General features: G+C 51.4%; 1 protein-coding gene across 1 annotated transcript in view; it reads left to right on the forward strand.

The window, feature by feature from the left end:
- Positions 1–806: 806 nt before the first annotated feature.
- Positions 807–20,704, forward strand: part of LOC135880040 (class I histocompatibility antigen, F10 alpha chain-like) — a 33,011-nt gene continuing 13,113 nt past the window's right edge. The window contains exons 1-3 of the mRNA XM_065406130.1: positions 807–932; positions 7,238–7,501; positions 19,094–19,369. Of these exons, the coding sequence (XP_065262202.1) occupies positions 872–932; positions 7,238–7,501; positions 19,094–19,369 (601 nt within the window). The 5' untranslated portion in view covers positions 807–871. The remainder of the gene's footprint in view (positions 933–7,237; positions 7,502–19,093; positions 19,370–20,704) is intronic.

Raw genomic sequence — 20,704 nt, forward strand, 5'->3', positions numbered from 1 at the left:
TTGCAAAAGCAAAGAAAATACAGGGGTTAGGTCATTGTTATCCCCTGTGCATAGATCAGGGGGGTGGAGCCAGGACTCCTGGGTTCTATCCCTCTATTTGCTGCTTCCTTGGCAAAGCACTTTCCTGTCTTCGTGCCTCTCTCCCCAGCCACAAACTGGGGGCGATGATGCTGTAGAAGTGCCAGGGGTTACTGTGTTATCACTCACTGCAAAGGGAGAGTGGCGGGAAGGGCTTAATTAATTAAATTTCATAAAGTGCTTAAAGTTCCTAGCCTGACAGACAAGTTACTGAACTCCATGAAGGAGTCATGGGAAGGTCTTAGGCCTGGGTGCTTCGGGGGGTCAGAGTAGATGAGCTGAGGGTGCCGGGGCGCTGCTGGGACAATGTGTGTGTGGGGGGGGGGGCTGAGAGCCACTGACCTGAACTGTAACCCCATCACCTAATGCCAACCGCTCCCAGCCAGGGGGTGCGGCACCCCCCGAGCTCCAGCCCCAGGCACGGTAACCTCCAGCCTCAGAATACATGGAACAAATACATCTATGGAGGGGGGCCAAAGACGGGCGGAGCTAATCTCTGCTCCGGTCATTAAAGCCCCGAAGCCAAGTTCTCAGCGGCGCCAAACTCCCATCCTGCCCCCAGCCCCCCTCGCTCAAACTTTCGCTTTCCCTTCGCCCCAGCCTGCCCAGCGACCGGTGATGGGTTGGGTCTATGCGTCGCTATTGGCGGGATGTTCCCCTCTCAGCCAATCGCTGCAGACTGGAGGCTCCCACGGCCAGTAGCTGGCTCAGCGCCCCACGAAGTTCTCGGGTTGCGGGGCCGAGAGCGGGTCCATGGGTTAATTCCTGCCGCGCTGCGGGGCTGAGACCGGGCATGGCCCTGGCGCTGCGCCTGCTGCTGCTGGGGGCTGTAGCCCTGCAGGGGGGCCACTCCCGTGAGTATCGGGGTGAGACCCGGGGGGGGGGGCAGAACGTGGGCAGCCGGGCCGGGGGGGGGGTACAGGGAGGAGGGAGCTGGGTGTCGGGGGGGGGGGGGGCAGCCGGGCCGGGGGGTGCAGGGAGGGGGGAGCTGGGTGTCGGGGGCAGTTCTGGGCTCAGCGTTCAGAGGTGTCGGGATAACCACACTGCGCTCCCCCCCAGCACTGAGCGGTCACTGACATCGAACAGTGACGTTGCTATAGTGACTGGGGGGGGGTCCTGGCCCCCTTGTGCCAGGTGCTGCCAGGGGTGCTGCTGGGACAATGTGTGTAGTGGGGGGCTGAGAGCCACTGACCCGAACTGTAACCCCCTCATCTAATGCCAACCACTCCCAGCCAGAGGGTGTGGCACCATTAGGACCAGCACCCATGGGTGCTGCACACGCTGACAAGTCTGTCGTAGCCCCGTGAGGCTCCCAGGCTGCAGGGAAATCCCTGGTTCCAGGCACTGCCCAGGCTGTTTCATTCCCAGTGTGTCAGGGCGGGGCGGGGCTTTCAGACAGGATTCCTGTGTGCAGAGCTCAGGCTGATGGTTCCTGAGAGGGAGTAAATTATCTCCCCCTCCCCCCGTCCCATAGATCACGGTTAACTGAAGGGAAAAGGCTTCTTGGATCTCTCTGACCTTTAATAGGTCCCAGAAGGTTCTTCACGCTGGGTTTCACCCCAGTGCCTGGAACTCCTGAGTGTGGCTTGTCCTTGGCTACGGACGGCTAAGTTGTGTCAGCCCCAGTCTAGTTGCTCCCACAGTCAGCCATGACAGTGGGTCATATCTGTAGTGGAAGCAGGTCGTTAGAGGTGTCATCCTAGGGAGCAGATGTTAACCCCTCTCTGTTTGGAGCTCCTGGAAATGTGCGTTAATCAGGCCTTGGTTTGGGCGTGAGCTCCCGTTGCAGAGCACAGAACAGCTGCTGCGTTTGTGCTGTTAAGATCTCCTGTAGCTGCCAGATAAAGAGCTTCTGGATCCCAATAGGGTGGGGTGAGGAGAGGGGAAGGCACATCCTGCTTTTCCTAGTGTGGACTTGAATCTTCCTTGTTCCCCATGAGGCAGCAGCTCAGACCCTGGGGAGCTCAGCAACCCGTATTGAGCTGGGTGAGGCTGTGAGGTGGGTTTGGAGTTTGTTTGAAGTGGTTTAAGGTGCATTGGTGCCCTTGTGTCATCTCAGTAACAGGCTTGGTTTGACCTAAACAGGGTTAGGCCCCAGTGCAGCCTGGCCCTGCGGGGTCATAGAGTCATAAAATATCAGGGTTAGAAGAGACCTCAGGAGGTCAACTAGTCCAACCCCCTGCTCAAAGCAGGACCAACACCAACTAAATCATCCCAGCCAGGGCTTTGTCAAGCCGGGCCTTAAAAACCTCTAAGGATGGAGATTCCACCACCTCCCTAGGTAACCCATTCCAGTGCTTCACCACCCTCCTAGTGAAATAGTTCTTCCTAATATCCAACCTAGACCTCCCCCACTGCAACTTGAGACCATTACTCCTTGTTCTGTCATCTGCTACCATTGAGAACAGTCTAGATCCATCCTCTTTGGAACCCCCCCTTCCGGTAGTTGAAGGCTGCTATCAAATCCCCCCTCACTCTTCTCTTCTGCAGACTAAATAAGCCCAGTTCCCTCAGCCTCTCCTCATAAGTCATGTGCTCCAGCCCCCTAATCATTTTTGTTGCCCTGTGCTGGACTCTTTCCAATGTTTCCACATCCTTCTTGTAGTTTGGGGCCCAAAACTGGACACAATACTCCAGATGAGACCTCACCAATGCCGAATAGAGGGGAATAATCACGTTCCTCGATTCGCTGGCAATGCTCCTACTTATACAGCCCAATATGTCCTTAGCCTTCTTGGCAACCAGGGCACACTGTTGACTCATATCCAGCTTCTAGTCCACCGTAACCCCTAGGTCCTTTTCTGCAGAACTGCTGCCTAGCTACTCGGTCCCTAGTCTGTAGCAGTGCATGGGATTCTTCCATCCTAAGTGCAGGACTCTGCACTTGTCTTTGAACCTCATCAGGTTTTTTTGGCCCAATCCTCTAATTTGTCTAGGTCCCTCTGTATCCTATCCCTACCCTCCAGCATATCTACCACTTCTCCCAGTTTAGTGTCATCTGCAAACTTGCTGAGGGTGCAATCCACGCTATCCTCCAGATCATTAATGAAGATATTGAACAAAACCGGACCCAGGACCGACCCTTGGGGCACTCCGCTTGATACCGGCTGCCAACTAGACATGGAGCCATTGATCACTACCCGTTGAGCCCGACGATCTAGCCAGCTTTCTGTCCACCTTATAGTAGATTCATCCAGCCCATACTTCTTTAACTTGCTGTCAAGAATACTGTGGGAGATTGTATCAAAAGCTTTGCTAAAGTCAAGGAATAACTCATCCACTGCTTTCCCCTCATCCACAGACCCAGTTATCTCATCATAGAAGGCAATTAGGTTAGTCAGGCATGACTTACCCTTGGTGAATCCATGCTGACTGTTCCTGATCACTTTCCTCTCCTTTAAGTGCTTCAGAATTGATTCCTTGAGGACCTGTTCTATGATTTTTCCAGGGACTGAGGTGAGGCTGACTGGCCTGTAGTTCCCCAGATTCTCCTCCTTCTCTTTTTAAAAGATGGGCACTACATTAGCCTTTTTCCTGTCATCCGGGACCTCCCCCGATCGCCAGGAGTTTTCAAAGATAATGGCCAGTGGCTCTGCAATCACATCCACCAACTACTTTAACACCCTCGGATACAGTGCATCCGGCCCCATGGACTTGTGCTCGTCCAGCTTTTCTAAATAGTTCTGAACCACTTCTTTCTCCACAGAGGGCTGGTCACCTCCTCCCCATACTGTGCTGCCCAGTGCAGTAGTCTGGAAGCTGACCTTGTTTGTGAAGACAGAGGCAAAAAAAGCCTTGAGTACTTCAGCTTTTTCCTCATCATCTGTCACTAGATTGCCTCCCCCATTCAGTAAGGGGTCCACACTTTCCCTGACCACCTTCTTGTTGCTAACATACCTGTAGAAACAACATCCCTTGCTAGCTGCAACTCCTAGTGTGATTTGGCCTTCCTGATTTCACTCCTGCATGCCTGAGCAATATTTTTATACTCCTCCCTGGTCATTTGTCCAATCTTCCACTTCTTGTAAGCTTCTTTTTTGTGTTGAAGATCAGCAAGGATTTCACTGTTAAACCAAGCAGGTCGCCTGCCATATTTACTATTCTTTCTACACATCAGGATCGTTTGTTCCTGCAACCTCAATACGGATTCTTTAAAATACTGCCAGTTCTCCTGGACTCCTTTCCCCTCATATTAGCCTCCCAGGGGATCCTGCCCATCAGTTCCCTGAGGGAGTCAAAGTCTGCTTTTCTGAAGTCCAGGGTCCGTGTTCTGCTGCTCTCCTTTCTTCCTTTTATCAGAATCCTGAACTCGACCATCTCATGGTCACTGCTGCTCAGATTGCCACCCATTTCTACTTCCCCTACCAATTCTTCCCTGTTTGTGAGCAGCAGGTCAAGAGGAGCACAGCCCCTAGTTGGTTCCTGTACCAGGAAGTTGTCCTCAACACTCTCCAAAAACTTCCTGGATTGTCTGTGCACTGCTGTATTGCTCTCCCAGCACAGGTCAGGGTGATTGAAGTCCCCCATGAGAACCAGGGCCTGTGATCTGGAAACTTGTTAGCTGTCTGAAGAAAGCCTCGTCTACCTCATCCTTGTGGTCTGATGGTCTATAGCAGACTCCCACCATGACATCACCCTTGTTGCTCTCTCCTCTAAACTTAACCTAAAGACTCTCAACAGGCTTTCCATTAGAGAATGGAAAGTGACAGCAAAGTCTGTCTGGGTCTGTCCAGAACCCAGAACTTTCTCTTTTGTCCCAGTCCAGAAGCTTCTTCTCCTCCAACAGCCCACACTTAGCCCCAAGGGGCCCCTCCTTAGTCTTTTGTTCTTGTTCCTGCCAAACATTGTCACCTGGCCTCGTCTGCAGCTCTTTGTTTTCCAGCTGGCTGGCTTCCTGCAGAGGATGGGTCATCCATGGTCATTAGTTGCTAGGTGCCAAATGTCCGGGCAGTTGTCTTCTGGAACTCCCCATCAGCATGGGGCCCAGACCCCAGATAGTGAAGCATCAGTCACACCTGGATCTCTGCAGAGCCATTAATCTTTTCCCCCACCTTGTTAACCATGCAGCTCATAGGGGAAACTGAGGCACACACAATATTCATTATAACACATGGGGAGAGGTGGCTGATGGGTGATGCGGAGAGAGACCTGGTGATGGTCGGAGAAGGGGAATCAGCACCGGAGAGCTCAGAGAGCAGGGCTTGGTGAACACAAGTCCTGTGCATGGCCCTTTTGGAGAGTGGGGGAGCTGACCCAGGGCGGCCAGGTGAATGCAGAGGGGAGGATGAGGAGATGGAGAGCAGAGGGTCGGATAGGCCATCGACTTGGAAGCTGAAGTTACCGAGGACGAGTGTGGGAGGGTGGAAGAGAGAGCCACTTGTGGGGATCAGAAAGGGTGTGTGTAACTTCCCTGAGCAGTGTCTGATGTCAGTGGAATGCTCACTGGAGTGAAGGGATCAGGGGTTCAATCTCTGCAGCACCAGGCCCTTTGTCTGGGAGCCGTTGCCCTTCCCCACCCGCTGCTTTGGCCCTGATCCTGCCTGTGGATCTGTGGGGGGAACCCGACGGTAGGGACGGGTGATCAGCCTGTGAGCTCCATGGGGCAGGGCCTGTGCAGTAACTGGCACAAGAGGGGGACTGGTCCCTACAGGGGACCTAGGTGCAGCCACAGCGGGAATAAGTTAAGTCCGAAGCAGACTGCGAAGAGTTACAAAGGGATCTCACAAAACTGGGTGACTGAGCAACAAAATGGCAGGTGAAATTCAGTGTGGATAAATGCAAAGTAATGCACATTGGAAAACATAATCCCAACTATACATATCAAATGATGGGGTCTAAATTAGCTGTTACCACTCAAGAGATCTTGGAGTCATTGTGGATAGTTCTCTGAAAACATCCACTCTCTGTGCAGCAGCAGTCAAAAAAGCGAACAGAATGTTGGGAATCATTAGGAAAGGGATAGATAATAAGGCAGAAAATACCATATTGCCTCTATATAAATCCATGGGATACCCACATCATGGATACTGTGTGCAGATGTGGTCACCCCATCAGAAAAAAAATATCTATTGGAACTGGAAAAGGTACAGAAAAGGGCAACAAACATGATATGGGGTATAGAACAGCTTCCATAGAAGGAGAGATAAGGCTGGAACTTTTCAGCTTTGAAAAGAGACTAAGGGGGCTATGGTTGAGGTCTATAAAGTTATGACTGGTGTGGAGAAAGTGAATAAGGAAGTGTTATGTACCCCCTTCACGTAACACAAGAACTAGGGGTTACCAGATGAAATTAATAGGCAGCAGGTTTAAAACAAACAAAGGGAAGTATTTCTTCACACAACGCACAGTCAGCCTGTGGAACTCCTTGCTAGAGGATGCTGTGAAGGCCAAGACGATAACAGGGTTCAAAAGAGATCTAGATAAGTCCATGGAGGACGGGTCCATCAATGGCTATTAGCCAGGATGGGCAGGGATGGTGTCCCTAGCCTCTGTTTGCCAGAAGCTGGGAGTGGGTGACAGGGGATGATCACTCGATGATTACCTGTTCTGTTCATTCCCTCTGGGGCACCGGGCATAGGCCAGCGTCAGAAGACAGGATACTGGGCTAGATGGACCTTTGGTCTGACCCAGTCTGGCCGTTCTTATGTTCTTAATAAATTATGGTAAATTGTGTGCACAGTCGGTGTCCTGGCTCCCACCTGCAGCTTGGACACATTTCCCCCTGCCCCCCCTTGTACTCCCAGCTTGAGCTCCTGCATCTCCTACAGCCCCAGCCCTTCTCCTGCTCCCCCCTCCCCCATAACATCCCCCTCCTGCGCCTCACACCCCCCTCCAGCCCTGCCCTTCCTCCTGGGCCCCCCTTCTTTTTTCACACTCCCCTTCAGCCCCCAAACCCCCAGTACACTCCCCCCATCTGCTCCCCTACTCCTCACACGCTCCAGCCCCCCTCCCCTTCTCGCCCCCTCTGCATCCTTGCCCCCCTTCTCTTCCTACCCCAACTCCTCTGTCTCCCCGGTCAGGCTGTTCTGTGGGCCATTTCCCCAGGTCTCTCTCCCACAGGAGCGCTCCTGAGGGCCAGCGCCGCCTCTCATGTATTGCCAGGGGCTCCCTGGTAGGGTTGGGGCAGGTCTGACCTCCCCGCCCCAATCTTTCCCACCAGGCCTGCACTCTTGGCGCATATTCCACACGGTGGTGTCGCAGCCTGGCCCGGGACTGCCCTGGCACAGGTATGTCGGCTACGTGGACGATCAGGTCATCTTCGAATACAGCAGCGAGAAGCAAAGGGTGGAGCCTCGTACAGCGTGGATGACACAGAACGAGGTCCGGGTGTTCTGGGACCATCAGATCTTTTGGGCACGGCGCTGGGAGGCCTGGTTCAGAGCGAGTCTGAATACCCTGCGTGAGCTCTACAACCGGACCGAGGGTGAGTGTGGGACACGGCTTGACCTAGGGCCATGGGGACACAGGGACGGAGCGGGATGGTAGTATCAGTGTGAGCGGTGGAGAGGGGACGGAGGGGCTCACAGGGGCATTTTCTCACAGGAGTCAGTGTGAACGTAGGGGACAGAGGGATGTGGGGGGGCTGCAGGATGGAGGGTTCATGTAAAAGACATTTTTTACACCCTCCAAAATGGGACTATCATGCTGTTCCCTCCCCAAACACCCCAGATTTCTGCTACCAGTCCCACTAGCAGGTGCCTCTGCTGCCCTTTGGGGGACCCCCTGCCCCCATGTGTGGTCATTTCCCAGACAGAGCACCTCTGTGCATAGGCCAGAAGGTCCCATCAGACCTGGCTAGTCTGACCTTGTCACCCGGGCCAGAGAATCGCACCCAGTGATTCCTGCACGGAGGGGTTTGTTCCTCCCAGCTATGACAGTGACTCTGTCAGACCCTGTAGCTAGAACAGGGCTCTGAGACGTCTTGTCTCAATTCCCAGACACCGAGTGATGGGGCTGTCGATATTGGGATTCCCCAAGTGTTCAGACATCATGAGTCAGGTCCCCAAAATCCTGAGTTTGTCTTAAATGTTGTGAGTATTTTGGGGACAATATTGGAGGTTATTTTTATTTGCCCTCTGGTTTGACCCTTTAGGGGACACATTTCCAGGGTTTTCCCTGCTGCTAGAAGGACTAGAAGTTACTGCTGTAAGAAAAGACAGCGGAGACTCTCCCCTAATCCCATGAGTCCAGGAACTGGGGATTTAATAAAACCACCCGCTCTCATGAGACGCACAGTAAAGTCACGAGAGCAGGCAGTGCTGCATTCACCCCAGTCCTGGGGAGAAGCTGCTCACCAGTGAGCCTCCTTCATTGTTCACTTTGTCTTATTTCCAGAGTGAGTTTATCTAAGGTCAGATTCCTCTTCACTCCTCAGGAGGAGGGTCTGACATCGACTTGGGCTGGAGAGTTAGTGAGAGAATCAGCCCCTGCAACGTGCAGAGACTCCCGGGCTTCCTTACTCCTGGCAGCACAAACCCCAGCACGTGTCCCCCGGCTGGAGCCCCCTGGGGTCAGGCAGGTTCCCCTGCGCACTATCGATAGATGAGTAAAGAGCCATTCTTCCTGCTCGGTCCCTGATGTGTGGGGCTGTAGCCACCTGGCCAGGTCCCGGATTGTGCTGTCTCACTTAGCTCGGTGATGATCCATAAGCGTTCAGTGCCTGGCTCTGCTGAACTGTCCCTGGAAGGTGAGGGTCTCTCTGATGTAATTGCTCTGCCCTTCTTGACAGGGGACGGCAAGTGAAAATCCCTGATTCCCCCGTGTCAGTGGTACTGGCCTGTCACATTGGTCCGAACCCAGGAGTGTCCCCGGCCCCTTGTTGTAACAGCCCACTCCCCCCGCCCCAATCCCTCCTGGCTCCCAGCGCTGAGACAGCAGCAATGAGAACTAATTCCTGTCCTGCCCTGGACACCTGGTTTCCTGGCGGCCCTGCCCCAGGACTAAGCGACAGGGCAGAGGGTTGCCAAGTGTCTGCCCCCCAGCCCGCCCGCTCTGTAGCTAGTTTAACCCTCTCCTGACTAGTCTCGCCCATTGGTCCCCTGTTGCTGAGCCTGTCCAACCTGACCTGCTCACACGGACACCGGCCTCCCCAGTGCTGAGAGAGGGGCTCCACTCGCCCGCCCCTAAGCCTGCGCTGGGGAGCTGCTGTTCTGTCCTCACTACACCCTCCCCAACCACTGTCCCGACAGCCCCCTCCTGCCCTCCTCTCCCCATTTACCCCCTCCTCGCAGTCCTGGGGCTGCCAGCCTGCCGGAGACTGTCCTGAGTCCTGCATCTTGGCCACCAACAGTGTTCCCCTCTCTAGCTGCGTCTGCCCCCAACATGTGGGGGAATTCGGGGTCTGGTCCCTCTGAGACCCCATCGGTGCCCCCACCCTGCTCATCTTCATGGAGTGGAGCACGGAGGAGAAGAGGGATGGGTGGGGAGGCCTGACCCACCCCACTCCTCTCGGGTGCCTGGCTTGGGATATCTGCGTGTTCTGTGACCAGCCGCCCCGCACCTCTCCAGATTCTCAGTAATTATCTCGTTACTCCATCCCTTTCCCCTCTGTTGTTTCCTCACTTTTTGACTTTAGTTGATTGCTACGAGAGTCCAACTAACTATTTACACCAGAGTTTCCTCTGCTCCTGGAACTGGGCATACCTCGGTCTCCGGGCTTCAAACCCAGTGCCTCCTGCGGCAAGCCCATGCCTTTGAGCGACCTGCACTCTAGCTGTCTAAACTGCTTGGGTGAGACTCCTATTGCGGATCTCTGTCAGCTCTGCCACCAGTTCAGTCCACATATGAAAAAGGACAGGGAGGCCAGGTTGAAGTTGTGACGGGATCGGTCACAGAGAATCTCCTCGAGACTGTCACTAGATGTGCTGGGATACCACTGAGAACAACCCTCCTGCCAGAACAGGTGCCCCTCCACTCCTGTCGTGCTGAGTTAGATACACCAGTCAGCTCTAGCAGAGACCCAGAGGTTGGGCCATGACCCTCTGCAGTTCACAGAAACTGAGATTCACTCAGCCCTGCGGCTTCTCAATTAACAGGGACTTTCCCAGCACCCAGTGTTCAGCCTTTCTGGGAGCCTGAACCCCAAATAAATCTATTTTAATCTGTATAAAGCTTATACAGGGTAAATTCACAAATTGTCCGCCCTCTATAACACTGATAAGAGAGAGATGCAAAGCTGTTTGCTCCCCCAGGTATTAATCACTTACTCTGGGTTTCTTAATAAACAGAAGTGATTTTATTAAGTATAGAAAGTAGGATTTAAGTGGTTTCAAGTAATAACAGACAGAACAAAGTAAGTCACAAAAGCAAAATAAAACAAACTCGCAAGTCTAAGCCTAATACATTAAATAACTGATTACAGGAAATATCTCACCCTCAGAGATGTTCCAGTAAGTTTCTTTCACAGACTAGAATCCTTCCTAGTCTGGGCCCAATCCTTTCCCCTGGTACAGTCTTTGTTAGATCCAGCAGACATCTCAGGTGGTAAGCAGGGGTTTTCTCATGACTGGCTGCCCCCTTTGTTCTGCTCCACCCCCTTTTATAGCTTTGGCACAAGGCGGGAATCTTTTGTCTCTCTGGGTCCCTACCCCTCCTGCTAAATGGAAAAGTACCAGTTTTAAGATGGATTTCATTACCAGGTGAAATGGTCACGTCACTGTAAGACCCCTAATCTCCATTCTTCCTGGGTTGTCCCTCATGTACACAGGAAGGCTTGCCGGTATACGGAGCCATTCACAGTTCATTGACTCTGAAGCACCCTTCCACTTAATATGTTTACATCAGTATTATTTCTATATCTGGAGTTAGGAGAATAAGATATAAACTTGTATCACTGACTACGATACCGAGCCAGGTACCAACTCTCAGGACCTGGAGCTACGGGATCCGGTTGGTGCAGAAGGAGAGGAAGAAGGTCCCATGCTGGTGAAGGCTGCCTCCTCCTCCTCTTCCCCAGAAGAGGCAGGGATGGGTGTTTTGACGCCCCAGGACACTTCAAGGTTCACCAGGAGTTATGGAAGAAGGTGGCCTCGAACTTAGGTCTGAAAGTGGACGTAGTTAAAAACTCCTCCAACAGCCTGGTCAACATCTGGGCTGCAGTGGCCCTGTCGAAGGTAGCTCTGCCTCTCAATGAGGCCATCATGGGTCCAGTTAAAACCCGGTGGCAGACCCCTCACTGCCCCCCACGTCAAAGAAGGTAGAAAGAAAGTACACCGGACCCTCACTAGAACATGTGTCTATATAGCGCAAATTCGCATATAACACGGTCGCGGCCATGGATCCCAAATTAAATTACTTTAATTGCAATTCATTTTAACACGATCCCCACTATAACACTATAATTGGGGGAGGGATAGCTCAGTGGTTTGAGCATTGGCCTGCTAAACCTAGGGTTGTGAGTTCAATCCTTGAGGGGGCCACTTAGGGATCTGGGGCAAAATCAGTACTTGGTCCTGCTAGTGAAGGCAGGGGGTTGGACTCAATGACCTTTTAAGGTCCCTTCCAGTCCTAGGAGATAGGATAGCTCCATTAATTTATTTATATTTATTTATTTATTTATTTATAACGCGGTGTGACGTTATGAGTGTATATAATATTTCATTGGAAGGTGACAGGGCCAGAAAGAGTAATTAACTCAGACTAACCTGACCCATGGGTGAACCTTAAGGACTGGTTAGGAAGATATGTAAATGAATAAAGCTTTAAAATGCAAGTTTGCATTGTTGGAGATCTCAAGGGTAGATGTTTGCTCAGGTCTTGTGATGTAAGCAAACAAGTCTTGTCTATTGCTATAACTTTAATTCAAAGATCAAAAAAAGGAGTATTAACATTTATAATAATACTTAAGTGAAATAGTATTATTGTTTATATGTCTCTTTGAAGGTTGTGGTAACCTGTATCTGAACTGTTTAATGGATAAATTACCCTGTGCTAATTGCCAGGATGTTTGGAAGGAAAGTTAAGCCTACTGTTTTCTCAGGCCGAAAAGGCTGCTGGAAATGTATAAGAACCCTGAGACACGATCCTACTTCATCTCAGATCTGCTTTGGGTTTCAGGAGGGGGAAACCTTAAGCCACAAGAATTGAGATCCCCAGTCATTGACTGGAGCCACCCTGAATATGGACATTGGACTATAACTTATGGACTATATCTAAAAGAACTTTTGGCAACTACAAGCTCACCTCTGCCATGTATCTAAACCTCAAGAATTAAATTCAAGTCTGTATGTATATTGATCTTTTAACCAACACACTCTCTCTTTTCTTGTTTAATAAATTTTAGCTTAGTTAATAAGAATTAACTATAGCGTGTATTTTGGGTAAGATCTAAGTTCTAATTGGACCTGGGTATGTGCTGATCCTTTGAAATTGGAAGAACCTCTTCTTTTATATAAGAAGATAAGATTTTCAGTAATCATCATATCTAACAGGTGTGTCTGGACGAAGGCCTAAGGCTGGGTACTTTAAGGGAACTGCGTTGTTTGGACTTCTGAGTAACCAGTAAGGTACTACAGAAGCTGTTTTGTGCTGGCTTGGTAAATCTAAGTATTGAAATATCCACCAGCGTTTGGGGTTTGTCTGCCCCGTTTTGTTTGCAGTTCACCCTAATTGAGTGACCTCAGCTGGCTCCCACTGGCAGCACCGTCACACGCGGTCCCCGCATTAACGCGGTACCGTGCATGGATCCCAAATCCTCTCCACCAAAGGGTAGGAGTACTTATGTTCCCATCCCCCTCCCGGATCCTTGGTGGCCTTGGCAGCCAATGAGAGGGAAAAGCCAGGGTTGTAAGGGGCAACCCCCAAGTCAGAAGACTCAAAAAAGCAAGACCATTTTTGTAGGAAAATGAATTCTACCAGTGGTCTATAGCTCCACATCTCCAACCAACAGGCACTGCTGGGCAGATATGACTTTCACGCCATGTTGAAATTTAGACTTGATTCCCCAAGAGTCCAGGCAGGAGATTGTTGCTGTGGTGGAAGAAGGGAAGGCGGTGGCCAGGGCTTCCCTACAAGCCACCCTTGACACAGCGGATGTGGTGGCCGGTGTCACAGTAAAATAGCCCCATAAAAATGTCCCAGTCACAGTAAAATTGCCCCCCCCCAATGGGGTCCCCTGGGTAGGCACCAGCATTGTATATTGCTGACGCCTATATAGGCATATGCATGGGGAAAGGATTTTGGGAGGGGTTGAAGGTGTGAGTGTGGAGCGAAAGATTCCTTTGCAGGTTGCGAGAGGCCAAAGGGGGAGGAAGGGAGAAAGAAATGGGTTAACTCAACAATCCAGCTAGGTGCAAAGATAAAAAGCTGACTCCAGCCGCCCAAGGCCAATGCACCCAAGCAAACTCTCTGATGCCAAAAAAGGCGGGAGCCTGAATTCCAACCCCGACCTGCCATGAAAAAGGAAAATGAAGCCGAACAAGAACTGCAGGGACTGCAAAAACTAGTAAGACGGCGAAGGTCAGCGAGTGGGAAAACAAGAGTCTTGCGTCCCTGAAGCCGGTGTGTTTTGGGAAAGCTAAGGAAGCCGCAAAAAGCCGGTTTGGACTGGTACAAAGAGCACTGGGGACAAAGGTCCCTAAACAAAACGCCTCCCAAAAACTCCAGGGCTTAAAAATCCTCCCAAAAGCCAAAGCAAGTCGGAGATCAACAGCGGACCCTGGACGGCCTGTGCACAGGACAGAACTCTTGTCCACCCTTCCCCCTCTTCTTATGTTACACCCAGGCTTGGCCAGCCTTGCGTTGTGCGTGTGTAAGTATGAAAGTGGATTAGGGCGCGGGCACTAACGCTTTTTTCCCCCCTAAGTAACGTCGGGAGCACCCAGCACTCACCGCTGTTATTTTATTAATAAAGCTTTAAAATTTAGTCATTTGGTGTGCTCCTTCATCTCCTCCCCTAACAATCCTGCGGCCTCAGCCTGATCACCTAATGCCTCAGGCGGATTGGTAACATAAATCTGTCACACCGGGGCTATGGCATCTGCAGTGGCCATGCAAAGGGGCTCCTGGCTTCAGTCCTCTGGCCCAGCAGTCTCTTCAAGACCTTCCATTTAAAGGGACTTAGCTCTTCTAAGAGCAAACAGATGCCGAACTACACAGCCTGAAGGCCTCCAGAGCCATCCTCAAGTCCTTGAATCTCCATGTTCCAGTGCCTTTGAGGAAACATTTCAAGTCCCAACAGCCTGCCCGCTTCCCAGGCCCGCTGCCTTGTCAGGACCTGTTCAAAAAGCAGAACAGAAGTTATAGGCGCAGACAGCCACCCCCCTCTGCCTCAGCCTTGCTGCCTTGCCCTCACGGATACTCAGGGGGCTCCAAGCAGAACTTTTGACGGGGCACCTGAGGGCATTACATCAGTTCCCATACCGGATCCTGCCCCCCTTTTGTTTTTAGACTATCTCTCCTGCTTCAGCTCGGCATGGTCCCTTATCACCTCAGACCATTGGGTGCTGAGTACGATGGAGGAGGGTTATACGCTTCAGTTAGTTTCCTTGCCTTCCTCCTACCCCCCATCCCCGTCTGTCTTCAGGGACCCTTCCCATGAGCAACTTTTAGCCCAGGAGGTGCAAGCCCTTCTCTGGGTAGGAGCCCTGGAGGAAGTGTCTTGGAACTTAAGAGGAAAAGGGTTTCACTCCTGTTATTTCCTAATCCCGAAGGCCAACGGGCGTCTGACCCATTCGAGTCCTGCAATGCCTCAACTGCTACCTCAAAAGGTTGAAGTTCCTCGTGGTCTCCCTGGCCTCCATCATTCCTTCCCTGGATCCAGGGGACTGGTACACTGCCCTCGATTTGAAAGATGCCTATTTCCACATCTCCATTTTCCGAGGCCACATAAGGTTTGTCATGATCGTTGTGAACCAGGCTCATGACCAGTTTACCTTCCTCCCGTTCAGCCTGTCAGCAGCCAAATGGGTCTTTATGAAATGCCTGGTAATAGTGGCAGCCTACCTGAGAAGGTGAGGGGTGCAGGTGTATCTGTACCTCAATGACTGGCTGGTCAAGGGCCCGTCCAAGTCCCAGGTGAAAGCCAGCATCCACCTCGTCCAAGCAACCTTTCGAGGATGGAGCCTGCTGATAAACGAGCAGAAGTCAACACTCCTCCCGGCTCAGAGGATAGAGTTTATCGGAGCGGTGCTTGGTTCTACCCAGGCCAGGGCCTTCCTCCCAGAAGCCCACTTCCAGTCAGTGTCGTCACAGGTCAAGGTCCACTCAGGCTGTTGGGTCACATGGCCGCGTGCATATACGTGGTGTGGTATGCGAGGTTGCACCTCAGACCCCTTCAGGCTTGGCTGGCCTTGGTGTACTGGCCAGAGTGCCATCATTTGGACTCGGTGCTTGCCCCAGTCCTTGCCTCCCTCGACTAGTGGACAGACCCCTGGTTGGTAGGCTTGGGCGTTCCCTTCGTCAGGTCCCAACCCTCGGTATCCATGATGTTAGATGCATCCAAGCTCGGTTGGGGGCCCATCTCGGGCACCTCAGGATACAAGGTCAGTGGTCCCAGCAGGAACTCTTGTTACGGATAAACGTCAGAGAGCTCCGGGCGGTCTGCCTAGCACGGCAGGTGGTCTTACCCCACATCACAAGCAAGGTGGTGCGAGTTCTTACAGACGATACGGCAGCTATGTTTTACATCAACAGGCAGAGAGCAGCCCGCTCTTCTCCCCCCGTATCAGGAGCCATTTGCTTGTGGGAGTTCTGCATAAAGCACTCGATCCACCTCGAAGCTTCTCACCTTTTTGGAGCCCAGAACGAGCTGGCAGATCAGCTCTTCTCACCGCGAATGGTCCCTATGCCCCAACATAGCAAGGACCATTTTCCAGTGGTGGGTTACTCCCCTCGTAGACTTGTTCACAACCAGACAGAAAGGAAATGTCAGCAGTTCTGCTGTCTGCGTGACTGCGACCCGGGCTCGCTCACAGATGCCTTCTTACTCCCTTGGAGAAAGCACCTGTTCTGCACCTTTCCCCCCCATTCCTTTTGTGCACAAGGTCTTGCTGAAGGTCAAGGGCGAAGATTATTCTCATAGCCTCAGCCTGGCCACGTCGGCACTAGTTTGGCTTATTTCTAGACCTGTCAGTAGCAACTCCAATGCCACTCCCTCCCCTTCTGGACCTGATCTTCCAAGATCACGGCCAAATGCTCCGTCTCCCTGACAGCTCCACGGTTAAACCTGTAGAACTGGCCTGTTTGGAGCAGGTCTGCGAGGTCTTGCTAGGCAGTAGGAAACCATCTACCAGAGCTACTTACCTCGCCAAGTGGAAGCGTTTCTCTATTTGGTCTCCCCAGCAAGGCCTCTCACCGGGGTGCCAGAACCTCCCTATGAGTGGGGAGCCACCGGTGCTGAAACCGTGGCTCTGCCCCCTTCCCCCCTGCTCTCACCTGCTGCTGAAGTGGCAGGGCCATGGCCCCTTGGTCTCCCTGTTCCCGCACCCCTGCCTCTCACCCACTGAGTCACTCTCAGATGAAGCAGATACTCCAGAACAGTCTGGAAACAGCAAGGTCTAGTGATTTCATCTGTTAAGGCACACCTAGCAGCGATCTCAGCGTTCTACCCCTGCTGGGTGGTTGATCAGTTTTTTCACATGAAATGTCCATTCACTTCCTCAAGGGCTTTGAAAGGCTTTACCCGCGAATCTGGGATCCCATCCCCCTGGGGGACTTAAACCTGGTCCTGTCAGAGCTCACGGGGCCTCCCTTTGAGCCACTGGCATTGTGCCCTCTGTTGTACCTTTCCTGGAAGGTCGCCTTTCTGATAGTAATTACCTCAGTCAGGAGGGTCTCGGAGATTAGAGCTCTTATGTCAAAACTTCCGTATACAGTGTTCTTTAACAACAAGGTACAACGTCACCCCCACCCCGTGTTCCTCGCGAAGGTAGTCTTGAGGTTCATAGTAATCAGGCTATTTTCCTGCCCATTTTCTTCCCGAAGCCACACAAGAATAGGTAGGAATGGCGTCTCCACGCTCTGGACGTTAGGTGCGCCCTAGTGTTCTATATAGAAAGGACTATATAGAAAGTCGATCTGTAGATCCACGCAGCTCTTTGTGGCAGTAGCTGATAGGATGAAAGGCTCGGAGAATTTCATTGTGGATCACATTGTGCATTCGCATGTGGTACGAGCAGGCAGTGTCCCACCACCTGCCTTCCTGATGGCCCAGGCCCGATCCAGGACATTTGCAGAGCAGTAACCTGGGCGTTGGTACATACTTTTTCTTCCAACGACGCTATCACCCAACAAGCTAGAGATGACACGGGTTTGGTTGGGCAGTGTTGTAATCCATATGTCCGTGAACTCAGAGCCCACCTCTTATGGTACTGCTTGGGAGTCACCGAACATGGAAGGGATATGTGCAAGCAGTTGAAGAAGAAAAAATGGTTAGTAACCTTTCTGTAACTGTTGTTCTTTGAAACGTTTTGCACACGTCCAGTCCACAAGCCAACGTCCTACCCCTCTGTTGGAGTTGCACCTTTTCAGTTCCTTCTTGCCCGTGGGGTCGACCGGTCCCCTTATACTGCGCCATGAGAGTGCTGCACTGGAGGGTGCTAGAGCCAGCATGAGGGGTATCACCGAGGGAAAAATTTCTGGCGACTGTGTGTGGGGCACGCACACCTAGCGTGGAATGGACGTGTGCAACACATCTCTAAGAACAACCGTTACAGGAAGGTTAGTAACTCGTTTTTGTCCAAACCTGTGGCATAGTTCAGGGACACGGCTTAGTGGGCTTGGCTCTCACCTATGGCTGTAACACCAAATTGTATTTTGATCCCTTGGCCTACATTTTTCCAAAAGTGATTAGTGATTTTTGGGTGTCTGATATTCACAGGCTGGGTGCTCCCAGTTTCTGATCAGGCCCCTTTAAAAGGTCTCAGTTGGGCACCCAAAATCACTAGTGATTGCTGAAAATCTAGGCATTTACCTCGATGTATCTAATGCAGGGTGGGGAGGGGTGAAAATATTTGGGACCCTGTGTGGGTCATTTTTGTGCCCCCACATTCTGCCCTGTTTGCCAAGCTAGGGGTCTGATCCGTTCCCCACACATTTCAGTCTTCCTCGTGATCCCCACAGTGTTCTCTGTTCACCACAGCCTCCTTCCCTCTCCCCTAAATTCTTCTCCCTGTCCCCCCTCTTTCTCCCCCCTGTTTCCCTCTCTGCCTCCTGTCAGTCCAGGGGTGGCTGTATTAACGGAGTCTGCTCTTGGTGGTGTGTGAGATGGAGGCCATTGTTGTGAAGATTAGCCTGGCTGTAGGAAAATGGTGGCCAGCTGAACTAAGGGCCGTCAATGGCCTGATCCTTACAGGGAATCACCTTGAGACAGTGGCCATGTGAAAAAGAGGCCAAGCATCCGAAGTTGGTTCTTTGCCGTTCCTAGATTGAGTTGGGGGTACGGGGAAGATGGTGCAGGGAAACAGAGTGACCCTGGGGATTCTGTGAGGTCATTAAACCAGAGCAGAGGTTAGTTTGGGGGACAGACCTCCTGTACCCCCTCCCCACAGGGACATGGGGGTATTGTGAATGGAGGAGGCTAGGGACCAAGTGACCCTGAGGACCCTGCAAAATTAATACAACCAGAGCGTGGGGTACAGACCCCCTGCACACCCTCTCTTCTCCAGAATGACCCTGACTACCAGAAGTGGGGGAATCCTCAGAGAGCAGAAGAGAGCTGGAGGGGATAGACCCCTGCAGTATCCGGAGCACTCCCTTTGGGGTCGTGCCACCCTGCACCCCCTGCAGGGAACATACAAGAACAAGCAGCAGTGAGGTACTCCTTGAAGGTTGTGAGCTCTCTGCAGTGGGGGGTCTCTAGTGTACAAGACCCAACTGATGGAGAGGGCGCCCCCTGCAGGTTTGGGTTCCCTCCTGAAAGGAGCTGGGACGGTGTAGGACCCAACAGCATAAGTGGGAACCCCATTTCTCAGGGGAGGGAGGGCCCAGTAGCAAGGAGAAGAACCACTGGGCTACCTGCAGTGGGGTCTTGGTGAGATTTTCAGAGAGAGGCTGCTGCTGACCCTCAGCTGTGTTTCAGGGTTTCACATTATCCAGATGATACTTGGCTGTGATCTCCAGGAAGACAACACCATTCAGGGGTTTTACCGGGATTCATATAACGAACAAGACTTTCTTACCTTCGATAAGGAGACCATGACTTGGGTAGCAGCAGATATTGGAGCTCAGATCACCAAGAGGAGATGGGATGCTGAAGTATTTGACAACCAGCGGTGGAAACACTACCTGGAGGAGGAATGTATGCCCTGGCTAAGGAGTTCTCTAGAGTACGGGAAGGAGACTCTGCAGAGGAAAGGTAACGCTGGGAGACAAGCCCCACCTAGGAGGTCACTACTAGTTACATCTCCATTCCCCAGCCCTAGTTCCAAAATGGGGCAGGGGGGCAGGGGGCTGTTCAGGGATGGGTGGGGAAACAACCTCTTCCCCCCCCCCCCCCCAGCTCTGCTGGAAAACGAGATAAGAAATTGAAAATGTTAAAAGCAGTTCACTGTAGAGAAGCTGACCAAATGAGCCCAAATGTGCAGCACAAATTCTACCTCTTCCCCTGGTGTTACACAGTAGTTATCAAGGCAATCTGCCTATGCATGTGCATTTTAGAGCACTTTGCTTAATTATGGAAGTGCCACCACTTCTATGGACACCAGCTTCATTCACCATGTAATTCTTCCTCATTCACTGTACCATCGTATTTATTGTGTTACCCCCAGCCCCTGTGTTCCAACAATGACGGTAGCTTTGTTATTGTTGCCTCTTTGTCCAAACTTCTCCCACAGTCCATCTATGTGCTTCCTTCCATGCCATCCCCTATATGAGGAATTGCCCTCCCCATACCAATCTGGAAGAAGGCTCCCCTTGTCCTTAAAGTTTTCCCCCCTCAAGACCTACCTTTGCTGCAACACTTTCATACTTACTTCTTGATTCTTTTATCAATAAGACATCAGATAATCACACTCATATTTATTACCAAAGCTTTTTAGTTAAAAATTAATCAGCACAAACATACAAGGGAAGAGGTTAAATGCTTTACTATTCCATCTCAGGAGGACAGTTGCAGCGAAGTCTGTTTCAAAACGTTAACTCACTGTTACCCCTGTATGTACCTTATCTGTTACCATGGACACAAATTTCCCAAATTAGTTAGCATCATTACACACCCTATTCATTCCCTTCCCCAACAGTTTGCACTTGCTGTTCAAGGTTACTTGAAATTTGTACCCATTTTTTTTTTTTTGCAACATACTAGTTGCTTATTTCTCTCACAAACCTCAGCAGAACGTTATCTTGTCCTTTGCCATCTTTACAAATGCCAAGAAGAAAAAGCCAAACACAGCAGTGTAATTCAGTACCAAGGGGCTGGGAAACTGATTTTTCAACATAAGGGTAAATCCTTTTGAAATCCATAATATTGGGGTAAATGGATTTGGTAACAACCTACAAGAAATTAGCCAATTAATATTAGCTAGTTTGAGGGGCAATTTAGCACTGTGTGTCACTTTTTGTTAAATGGGCCCTTTCCATCTCTAAATGGTCAGTTTATCCAGTCCATTTTTTGCTCCCTGGCCAGGGCAAGATTCTTCTCTTTCAAATCCAGGGACTGAGAGGAGATGGGCACAAACATAGGACATGATTG

Source organism: Emys orbicularis, chromosome 6 (assembly GCF_028017835.1).
Source record: "Emys orbicularis isolate rEmyOrb1 chromosome 6, rEmyOrb1.hap1, whole genome shotgun sequence".
Classification (NCBI taxonomy): domain Eukaryota; kingdom Metazoa; phylum Chordata; order Testudines; family Emydidae; genus Emys; species Emys orbicularis.